Source organism: Mya arenaria, chromosome 11 (assembly GCF_026914265.1).
Source record: "Mya arenaria isolate MELC-2E11 chromosome 11, ASM2691426v1".
NCBI classification, from domain to species: Eukaryota; Metazoa; Mollusca; class Bivalvia; order Myida; family Myidae; genus Mya; species Mya arenaria.
Genome location: NC_069132.1, coordinates 4335808 through 4348059, shown reverse-complemented (window position 1 = coordinate 4348059; position 12252 = coordinate 4335808). Strand labels below are relative to the sequence as shown.

The 12252-nt window shown below is 34.1% G+C and overlaps 1 protein-coding gene across 1 annotated transcript; it reads right to left on the bottom strand.

The window, feature by feature from the left end:
- LOC128207439 (NPC intracellular cholesterol transporter 2-like) lies at positions 1-7842 on the bottom strand. The gene is made up of 4 exons (XM_052910359.1): positions 7685-7842; positions 2317-2427; positions 1810-1985; positions 1-1444 (listed from the first exon to the last, which is right to left on the bottom strand). The coding sequence occupies exons 1-4, from the start codon at positions 7755-7757 to the stop codon at positions 1361-1363; spliced, it is 444 nt and encodes a 147-aa protein (XP_052766319.1). The 5' UTR covers positions 7758-7842; the 3' UTR covers positions 1-1360.
- Positions 7843-12252: the final 4410 nt, after the last annotated feature.

The following is a 12252-nucleotide window of genomic DNA, read 5'->3' as shown; positions in this document are numbered from 1 at the left end:
TGCATTTTCAGATTTTATTAGAAAAATAAGAATAACCAAGAGTATACATTAACTATACAAAGAGAAAACGAATAGCACAAAAGTACAAAATTAGTTAATTTACCATTGTTTAGCCCATGACTCGAATAACATGAGCAAACAATACAGAGATTCCTATATACGTATAAAGTTCAAACTCTCTAACATAAGCTGGTGTATTTAATTAACAAACACCGTCTAAACTAGTTATTAATACTGCTATATCAAGTCATAGGTGATAATGTTGAAGGTTGCTGTGTTGTGACCAAGCATCATTTTCATTTCATATAGAAATGAATTGCTTCCTGGTTATTACCAGGTAATATGTATTTATAGCTATGACAAAAAATAATACCAGCTTCTTTATAATAATTAATAATGATTATTTTGATGATATTTACTATCTTTTTTGCATATCAAATCCATTAAAATGATGTCAGTCATCAAAAAAAATCATATTTGAACATGGGAAGCTTTAAAACAGAATTCAGTGATTCTAGGACAATATAATTATTCGTTGTTGTCTGTGCATGAATAGACAATATCAACATACAAGACATACAATCAACAGCCATACATGAAAAACATATAAGAAAATTTCACGCACATAGCAAGAAGTAGGAGTCTAATTAATGGTGTCAGTAAATGACCGGCTTCCTTGGTGCCCACTTGAACAAAGTGGAATCACTTGGGCAGCTGTTAAGCTTGTTCAACACAGATGTATCATGTAACAACAATCAAACGAAACAAAACAGTGAATGATATAAAAAATCTTTCTCCGTGCACAAATAAATGTGTGGTTGACCAAGCATCTTAAATCTTTATTTTGGAATGCTTACTTCCAACTTTGTAATTAGTTGTATTCAAGTTGATTTTAAACACTCCGATAACATTTCGTTTTGAACAATGCACTTGCATATGAAACAATCAAACAGGAAATAATTAAAACAAAGTGTTTCAAATCTGTCCATCTGTGTTGTAAGACCATCACAAGTGTTGGCAATCTAGGTGAATCCAGTGAAATAGTGAAATATTAACAAAGTCAAATGCAAGATTCAAATATTCAATATTCTGACATACAATTTGGTCCATTGGATGTTTTTTTTAATACTATAAATCAAACCATAACAAGGCAAGGAATTGGAACAGATGACAGATTTTGTCAATGGCTTTAATAATGTAATTAATTCACCTGTTGTCCAGATAGTCCAGTAAATTGTATATTAATTTGTTTTAAGTGTCCTTTTGATTGCCTATACAAGCCATGGAATGTAATTAATTCACCTGTCACTGTTTATGACTGTGATTGTTAATAGAAATTATATCATGGAATTTAGAGACTTTATTTGATCTGAGCTGGGATTTCAATGCAGATTACGTCATTATTCTGGTCATCCTGTATCTCCCATTTGACAACAAGTCTTATCTGAAATTAAAATGAACATTTATAGGGTGTATTTCAGTGACATGGATGTGTTCATGTTACTTTTGTCTTGAAACAGAAAGAACAAACATAAAAATCTTTGTTCAACAATCATCTAGTCTTACAACAATGTCTGTTTACAGCATATTATTTTTCCACAACTAAAGTGTCCACTTGATCATCCTCTGTAACAGGTACTTGCTTTAGCAAAGTACACTGTAAATATGTAATTAACGATATGTAAACTCTCAAATGGAAGCGGAAGTCTCAACCTCAAGAAGGGATTTTGAACTTTGTCTCAAACGCTGTGGCCAGTCCTGGTTTACATGAATTCTAACAACATTGGAGCAGTTTAATCAATTACTTACTGTAGGGTATTCTGTTTTGACCGGTAATGATGTTACAAACTTGTAGTTCTTATTTGCTTCTGTTGGACATTTTGGTTCCATTCCATTGCAGGCATCAGCATCGGCTGGGTTAAAAGGAACAGGAAGTCTAGCAATAATGCCGTGCACAACGTTTTTCAGTTTTTTCTGTGCAGTATCTGTAATAACACAATACAGGTCAATAGTTGAATATGACATAACAATACAGTATGGTAGAAGTTGAATATGATAACGCAATACAGTATGGTAGATGTCGAATATGACAGCGCAATACAGTATGGTAGAAGTTGAATATGACAACGCAATACAGTATGGTAGAAGTTGAATATGACAACGCAATACAGTATGGTAGCAGTTGAATATGACAACGCAATACAATATGGTAGAAGTTGAATATGACAACGCAATAAAGTATGGTAGAATATATGATAGATATCTTGATCAAACTTATTTATAAAAGGAGATTGATTGTGGTCATTGTTAACTTACTTGATTTAAAGTCTATCTCCAGCGTGGCATTTTCTCCCCTGGTCAGTAAACAGGCTGTGGATCCGCCTGTGGTACATTTTACTGCCGTCACTACACCTTCCTTACTACCACCTGAAAAACAAAATAATAACAACATGATTTAACCACATGTGTATACTGGTGAACTTAGAAAACGGTATGTTCAGAACAAGGTATTGTAATGTAATTGATTATTTTTTGGCACCAGTATTGAATACTAGTTGAATTGATTATAAGTAATTCTGTAAATATAAAAAAAAGTATCAAGTAACAAATTGGCACAATTTTTTTTGTAAATCATTTTGCAGAGTGTTTGGGGAATAGAGTGATGTGAGCAAGATGCAACAAGGAATTCCTTAAATATAGTGCTTTCACTTTGGAAAATGACCTCAAAATCGAAATGTGGGTAGCTGTAAATATTGCTATTAGACAAGTCTCCTGGATGCATACATACCCAATTTAATTAAGAAGACGTTGAATTCGAAATAAAATGTTCAAACTAACAAGGGCAACTTAATTTTTTTGTTAAAATTAACATTTTCATCAATAGTTATTTTTTTGGAAAACAGGTTAAAAACAATTTGAATAATCTATTTCAGTCTATTACATGTATGTTAAATATGCAACAAAGTCCTGCTAAATTATTCAGAGCTAAATCACTGTAGTCATCTGGTATTTATTTTGAGATGCCTTTAAACATTGCTACCTAGATTGGTAAACATTGGATAGGAAATGCCCAGTTCATGAACTAGTACCTTATTTTAGTTAGGTAATAAAAAGAAAAAAATGTTTTTATCAGCAACAGTAGTTACTACAATTCAATGAAACACTTCCTGGCATAGGGCAACAGCCTTTAAGAGGCTTAAAATTGAACTTGAAGATAGCAAAAATCATGTGGTGGACTGAAAGTATACGATTAAAACCATGCTGAAATGAAGCTAGTTTAATAAAAAATTCTTAAAGCCTTTCGTCATAGTACTCTGTACCATTGAAAATTGGTCATACTGCCCCAATAGCTCCATGGCTTTTGGTGCACAAGGTCAGGGGTTCAAACCACCTCTGCGTCAAACTAGAAGATATCTTAATATGGTACCAGTAGCTCCCTTACCTAGCGCTCTGCATTCAAAGGGTAGTACTGGGAATAAGTGTACTATGTCTGACTCTCAGTCCTGATTAAACCAATGGAAAGTTGTATTTGGATGAATTAGAGTTATACACCAAGCATATTAAAGAACCAAGAGGTCACTTCAAAAAGCTACGGTATTACACCCAGATCTCAAGTACCTCACTCCTTTATATCAAGTCTTCAAATATCTGGTTTTGACTGGGCATCAAAATCACTTCTATCCCCAGGTCATCTACATTACCTATGGTATTTAAACACATTTTAAGTTGTGATGGGGTCATGGTGGGGTCAAGCCATAACACAGCCAACAGGACATAGCAGACATTGTCAATCAATTTGATAAACTTGAATAAACAAATCATTGAAAATTATTTGTATTAAAATCTTAAAGCTGCACTCACAGTTTTACCGTTTTTCCAACTTTTTTTATTTTTTGTCTTGGAATTAGCATTTTTTTTGCGTAAATATCTGCAAACTAGTGATGAAAGACTGTTAACAAAAGATCAGATCGCAGATTTTCATATTTCCATTCCAAATTTAATGTTTTATGGCTTAAACCGTTACTAACGGTTAAAGAAAAATGCACAAAACATCAATTTTGGAGCGGAAATGAAAAAATCTGCCCTTTGATCTTTTGTCATCAGTCTTTTATCACTGGTTTTCAGATATTTACGCAAAAAAAAACTGCTCTTCCAAGACAAAAAATAAACAAGAGGGCCATGATGGCCCTAAATCGCTCACCTGAGTAAAAGAGTTTAACCTATGTTATCAATATAGCTTGATATTTGTTCTCAAAGAATATTGAAAAACATACTGGTCAAAAATGTTCCCTGGATAATCACTGACAGGACTTGTCACAGTTGCCTGCACACTGACAGGACTTGTCACAGTTTCCTGCACACTGACAGGACTTGTCGATTGACTGCACACTGACAGGATTTTGTTCAGTTGCCTGCACACTGACAGGACTTGAAGATTGACTGCACACTGACAGAATTTGATTCTCATACCTGCACACTGACAGGACTTTGTTCAGTTGCCTGCACACTGACAGGACTTGATAATTGACTGCACACTGACAGCACTTGGTACAGATACCTCCACACTGACAGGACTTTTTCAGTTGCCTGCACACTGACAGGACTTGTTCAATTGCCTGCATACTGACAAAACTATGTTAAATTGCTTGCACACTGAAAGAACTTTTAGTATACATGTAGATACACAAACAACTGACAGGACTTTGTTCAATTGCCTGCAGGCTTATTCACTATCCACGTATGTATGTATGTATGTATTTCTTTAGACCTTGCGATCAAGGATAACCCGTAAAAGTGCAAGCACTTATTTCCAACGGGGTCCTTTGTTTTTGCTGAAGGGACAGCACGCTAAAGAGACAGTGGTGGAATACAAGAAAGTCCGGGTGCGAGACCCTAGCTCTTTTTCTAAGAGACCCCTTGGTTCTTTTACGTGCTCGGTGTAAAGCACCGATACACGGGGTACAACTTTCCTGGGTTAAACCAGTACTGAGTACACCACTTTTCCAAGCACTATCCTTTAAATGCCAAGCGCCAGGCAAGGGAGCTACTTGTACCAACTTTTAACGTCTTTTGGTATGACGCGGCCAGGGATCGAACCCACGACCTCCCGCTCCGTAGGCGGACGCTTATCCACTAGGCCACGGAGATGGTCCACACAGAAGATAAGATTTGTAGCTTAGAATAATCTACATGAAGTTTACAACAATATACATGAAGTTCAATGGAAAAGACTGATTATTAAATTTATCATTAAGTAAAAATGAAATTTCTTCTAAAGAAAAACTAACAAACAAAATGTATTTATAATGAACTATCAAAACTAACAAACAAAATGTATTTATGATGAACTAGTAACCCACTGGGTGAGGCCAATTTTTCTTCAGGTGCATACTTTGAATTAACATGGTAGATAACCAATAGAAAAGGTTACACACCAAATATTTAAGCACTAGGCCTTATAGTATTTGCCAAAAGAGTTTTGTATTTTTTCCTTTAGGTTGCCATGGCAACCAGAGTTCTGTATGGAATTCATCATCTTTGAACAATTTTGAAAAAGCACCAAACAAGGATCATTCCTATGAAGTTTCATTAAAATTGTCCAAGGGGTTTAAGAGAAGATGATGATTATAACCAAATTGTTGACATTTTCCTTTAGGCTGCCATGGCAACCAGAGTTCTGCATGGAATTCATTTCTTTGGACAATTTTGAAGAAGCACCAACCAAGGATCATTCCTATGAAGTTCCATCAAAATTGTCCAAGCGGTTTAGGACAAGAAGATGATTATAACCAATTGTTGACCAATGTCTAAAAAAATATATATTTCAAATTACTAACAGTATTATCAGACTGTTGGCTGGGTTAATATTAATTTGTCTTTCAGGAAAAGGGAAGTGCTAAATTGACATATCTTGAGTAAATTTACACATTATCTGTAAAAATACAGATTGAACAATTCAATGTGTAAATTTCAAATACCCATCATTATTTAAATGTTATTTCTTCTCCAATTACTCTAAAGATATGTAAATTGTGTGAACTTTTGAAGTCTTTGATTTTCCACTAGTTTGATAATTTTCAATTTCAACATTTTGTTCGTAAAACAAATCTGATAGATTTAAATAAAATTCATACAAAAATATTTAAAAACATGCAAATGCATTATAGAATGTTAAGAAAATAGTAAATAAATGCGTAATTTTACACATTGTTCCACAAGTACCACTAGGTACGCAGATCTCAGAGACTAATTGAAGTTGTTTTTTTACAATACCTTCCTGATTTGATGAGATATCCGATAAAAAAAGTTAAACCAGTAAACTTTTTGTTTGCCGGTAATAAGACAATAGCGATGCCAAGTCTATTATAAATCTCGTGACCAAAGGTTGGAAACAAATCGTTTTGCTCTTAAAACCACACATTGTTGGGGATAAGCTCTGGCCCTACGTGTATTTCAGTTCTTGGGCAAACTTTATGCTGACATAAGGGTGATAAGTTACAAACGATAAATAAGTCAAAAACGATAAAATACTTATTTTTATCAGTTTAAATGTACTATGTAAACATCAACATGAAAACATGTATGGTAAAATTGTTGTTTTGAAGAATGATAAAATGTTGTATTTGTTTATGACTAAAGCAGTTCTATTTCCCTGTCAATCTAATACTGAAACAGTCAGCCATCAACAGCCTAAATTGATAAAATGTTAATAAAACTTACGGCAAAATCTGACAAATTACTAATATATAAAACAGTCCACTGACTCAATCTGTGAGAGTGCGGCTTTAACAAGGGCAAAATATCTTGCAATATTTAAGTTGCAGTTATATTATTGGTCACAAAAGGGCAAATTGTTAATTTGAATAAATTCATGAAGTTTGAAGTTCATATCATCAATGATTGAAAAACAAAGTAATTATAAAAAAAATACAAAAAAAATATATATTCAATATAGACATAAAGTCGTAACTAGCCCTGCCCCTGGCAACCATGTTGTTAATGAATCATGGTTTATGGGGGGCGTGGTTACATAGACATGATGCATAGACATAAAGTGAAAAGTAGCCCTGCCCTCTGGCTAAAGTGAAAAGTAGCCCTCCGCCTGGAGGCAATTGTTGTTTTTTTATTTTACGAATCAAAATGAGGTGAAGGAATTTGATACAGGGTGACCTAATAAACATTTCTGTGAATTATACATAAATGGTGAAATCTGCTGTGTGGTTTCTGAAATGATTTTCAAAGTTATTGCCATGGCACTAGAGTTCTGTATGTAACCACTTTTATTGAAGGAACCTGGAAGAGGACCACTCATAGAACATTCCTGTGAAGTTTGGTTGAAATGGTCAAAACAGGGGAGAAATTATTTGAAGGAAAATGTTGACGACAGACGAAGATGACAGACAATCGCAATTCCACAATAGCTTAAATCCAAATCCATTATACAGTATGTATCCAAAATGAATTTAATCTATAGTTCAGACACAATGAGCCAGATGACCATGCACAGTAGACAGTCAACTTTTTTTTCTAATGATAGTTAGCCTGGACCCAGGCTAACCATCATTAAAAAAAGCCTGGACGGCATTTTAGAATGACTAACAGTCAACTACACAGCGAGTTGAAGAAAAAAAAATTATCAAAACTTTTTAAAAATAATTAAGAAAGATCTAAAATTAAAACTTACAGTCCTTGAACTGTACACCAAAACTCACGGCAACTAAGCCAAATAAAATAGTAAGTGATAACGAAGAATTCATTTTGGTCCAGTTACTGTACTTTCGACTTTCACATACATGTACAAGCTTAAAAGTCGCGTGATGTTGTGTGAATGTTCAACCGCAATCGTAACAACTCGGCCAACTCCGGCAAGCTTCGAGATAGACATCTTGATACTAGCCGAGGAGTTCCGATTGGTTCAACCGAAGTTCATTCGGAACTCCTCGGCCATTTTTTCAAAAACAACCTCGGATGTATATGGACGGTTTACATACTTAAAAAGTGGTACGTTTAAGTCCGCTGCAAATAGATCGCGTAGTAATCTTATTTAGTAGTTAAAATTTATGACTTAACTCTTGGGAATCGTAATTATGTTTGCAATAATACACTTCACTGGCAATCAATTTAAACTGAGAGCAATGAATACAACTCTTAAACACTACATTTAATTAATGCTTTTATTCAAAAAAATACGGACTACTTCAACAGATGTACCGGCATACATCCGAGTTTGAAAAAATGGCCGAGGAGCTCCGAATGAACCGAAGTTATACAATGAGGTTACACCATACTGTGTATCATTTAGAGAGCCTCCGGGCAGATTTATCGTTCGTTACACAAGAAACGAGCATGGTTTTATGTTTTGTTGGTGATTAACATTCCATTAATTCAGACTCAAGTTGATTCAACTAATTTTTGATAATTTGAGGTTGGTCAAAATGATTATGCAGATTACACTTAGGTGAACCTCGTCAAATATACAGTAGACCTTAAGTTATATGCGCCGAAGTAAAATGCTTCACATAAGCGTTTTGTATGCTGGTCCTGTCGAAGTACAGGTATTGTAGTGTTTCTGTTTGTGCGTAATTAGTTTTGGGATAATTAAACATTGATTCTTGAAACATAATAATTATTTCCAATCGTTTGGTTTTGTAAGCAATTATTGTTAATCACGTGTTTATATTACTGATTTCACACTTAATTTTTGGGGCAATGCAGTCCGAGAATAGGTTTGTAGTTTAATTTATGGTAGTGTGTCCGAGCTAGCTAGGGAAGAAACGTTACACATGGGGCTCCCCATGATTTGACATTAGCAAAAGAGGGCCTAATAGTTACTTGGGTGGTCCCCTTTGAAGGCTGTACATGCATGAGTGCCCATGAAAGTTTTGGCTTATATTATTCTGAAATGTTGCATTCCAGATGGTGTATTCTATGCGAATAACTTTTTTGTGCGTGTTCTATCACATTAAAAAAATGGGCCGTGTTTCTCCTGTATTACCAATTACTTGAGTAAAGGACCGGATTTTGAATGATGATTTCAAGACATATTTGTTCTTAAATCTAAATCCAAAAATTATTTGAAAGTTTATTGTCTTTTTTTTACAACAATAACTAAACTAATTATTTTCTTTGGAATTGAATAAGAATGAATGAAATGAGATCATAGCGCCACGTTCTTCACACCTATGTGACATTTGTGACAGTAATGTGCAATTAAACGATGCGCTTTTGAACGATACAACGCGATTTTTAATGGTGACTTTTAGACATTATTTACATAGCTTATGATGGTAGGAATTTAAAACCAAAAACATTTTCAGAAAATTGGTTTTGTCTTCTTTGCAACGATACCAAAATTTATTAAATTGATGAAGAAATGAAATGGAAAGACACTAGGGCCGTGTTTATCATACTTGCGCTTCTGTGCGATATTACGCAAATTTCAACGGTGACTTTTATACATTATTTGCGTAGCTAATAAAGGTAGGAATTTAAAACCAAAACCATTTTCTAAACGCTGGTTATTTCTACTTTGCAACGACACCAACATTTATTAAATTGATGTAGAATTAAAATAGTTAGACACTAGGGCCGTGTTTTTCCATACTTGCGCCCATGTGCGATATTACGCGAATTTCAACGGTGACTTTTAGACCTTATTTACATAGCTTATAAAGGTAGGAATTTAAAACCAAAAACATTTTCTGAAAGCTGGATGTTCCTTCTTTACAATCATTCCAAAACTTTTAAAATGTTAACATTAAAAAAGTTAGATGCTAGGGCCGTGTTTTTCATACCTGTTTCTGTGTGTGAAAATACGCGGTTTTCAACAATGACTTTAAGGTAATATAAGCATATTTTTTATACTAGAAATTAAAAACCAAAACATTTTCTGAAAGGTGGTTGTTTCTTCTTTATAACGATACCAAAATTTATTAAATTGGTAAAGAATTAAAAAAGTTAGACCCTAGGGCCGTGTTTTTCGTACCTATTTCTCTGTGTGAAAATCAGGAACCAGTTGGCTCAAGACCACAGTTATCTGCCCCCCGTTGACCAAGATCCGGATGTGAATACAGAAACAAAGAGTGCTTGTGTTCAAGTATCAATATTTTATTAAAATTGAATGAAAAAGAAGCAAAAAATGTTCTTTTTGCAGAGAACTTGACTGAAGTTGACACTCTATTGCAGAAATTGATAGTTTTCAATGTAAATATTGGAAAAATCATAGCTTGTGGAAGTCTGAAAATTAGTTGTTTGTAGCCGATTGACTCCCTGGCGGAAGGGTTATGTATTTGAACTCAATTTTGACAGTCGGGTCAATGGTTAACATGGTGTTTTCTTGTGATTATATTTTGTGTCTTGAATTGTTCTAGAGATGCCATGTCCTTGTTTTTCAATTGGGGTGTGTATAAAGTCAAAAGCCAGGTTAGTGTCTATATGAAACATATAGTAAAAATAACTGTGGTCTCACGCCTGATATAGAGGAAGCTTTTGGAGGGGTGGCCTATTTTAAATTGTTATAAATTCTTAATTTATACAGCTATCTGGTTGAAATTTGGCCAGTTGACAGTGCTTAGCCATAGAATATTGGTGTTTGAGTATGAAATGTGAAAATCTTATATTACATAATATAAATTAATAATATATAATTTTCTTATATATTTTTGACATTTTTAAAAAAAAACTACTTTCACTTTCAATTTAATGTTTGGAAATAGTTCCAAATGATGGTAACTAATGAATGAAAGCCTCACTTTCAATTCCAAAGTATAAATGGAGGGATTTTTTTAACATAGGAAGCAGACCCAGGAGGAACTGTCTGTTGAAGACCCCCCCCCCCCCCCCACCAAGCTGCCCACCAGAGGCCAAGCTGTACTTGGTGTTTGCCAACATGCTGTAATTTGTAAGTACTTCAAGATAATATATTAGAAAATGGTATCCAAACTGAAGTACAAAGTGAGACAGTTTGGTCATAAAAGCCCATTGAGACTGTTTGTTCCATTCCTAAATGAATTTCTTTCATGTTGTCAATCATTTCTGGTGTGGCTTTAATAATAATATTATTTTCTAATGAAACTGCTGACTTGTATCAGTCTTTGGTCTGTATTGTGCATCTATTCACACATTTTGTTTGCTCTTTTAAGCAAACATTACAATAATTGCAAATTCTATAAGCAATTAAACAAAACTTACTGCACATAGGATGCAGAATGATGTTTTATTTAGTGTGCATATGATTTTCAGCTTATGGACAAGAAAACATATACTTTAACAATCACAGCAACACAATGAGATCCCAATTTTAAAGAAATAATGCCACCTTTCATTAATTCATTAATTCATTCTATCAATCATTCATATATATTCATTAATTCATTCATTTATTCAATTTATTCATTGAAAAACTTGACATTTCTCAAGGCAAAATAAATAAAAAGTGAGCAGCTTTCATAAAGAATAGAGCCTTTTCCCTTAATGCATTAAAAAACACAACCTTAATACAGTATAAATGTTTTAAAAACCCTAATTTATTGCTTATTTTAATAGCCAGCCTGGTTGCTGTAGCCACAGAGGAATTTTCAAGGACAAGAACCAGTGCTGGTAAAACTGTGGTCTCTGTGGTTTTCCATACCGGCTCTCGGCAAGGATTTTCAAGAAAGGAATACCATCTCCAAGTAAGAAGAAATTCTAAGCATGTCTGGTTTGAATGCTTGCAAAATGCATCTGGGTACTCAATAAGATGAGGTTTACCTTTGAGTTGTTAAAAACTGATTGCAAAATGTCCAAAAGACTATATATTCTATTAAATTTGTCCTGAAAATCTTTGAATTCATGAACTTTTCTGCATATTTATCACATTTATGACTATATTAAAGGTTGTGTATGCCTCAAATGAGTGTTTACAGGCCTTTTTCAAACTTTAACAGTAGTGGCAGATAGTTTTATTTGTGTAAAACATTGCTTTTGTGTCTTGCTTGCAGATCATGATGTGCCAATAAGCTCCAGTTAGCTGCGGCCTTTTCCCCAGGCGGTAGTCCTGCAATCTGAATCCAGGAGATGCAGCTCTGAATCCAATATTTCAGAAGAATGAAGATGTTAGTCAACTCTGTAGTGCTTGTTTGTGTGTAAATGATTCCAATGAGTGAGATTTATAGCAAATCAGGTGTAAATAAGCATCTTATAGACAATAGTGAAGTGCTGTACTCTGAATTTAATGCCAAATCTAGCCTTCAAAACAGATTCTTAAAGTAATTT

Coding starts and splice junctions, on each gene's coding strand:
- LOC128207439 (XM_052910359.1), bottom strand. CDS start 7,757: ATGAATTCTTCGTTATCACTTACTATTTTATTTGGCTTAGTTGCCGTG. Junction 1,986..2,316: donor GGAGATAGACTTTAAATCAA/GTAAGTTAACAA, acceptor GTGTTATTACAG/ATACTGCACAGAAAAAACTG. Junction 1,445..1,809: donor TCAAAACAGAATACCCTACA/GTAAGTAATTGA, acceptor TTTTAATTTCAG/ATAAGACTTGTTGTCAAATG.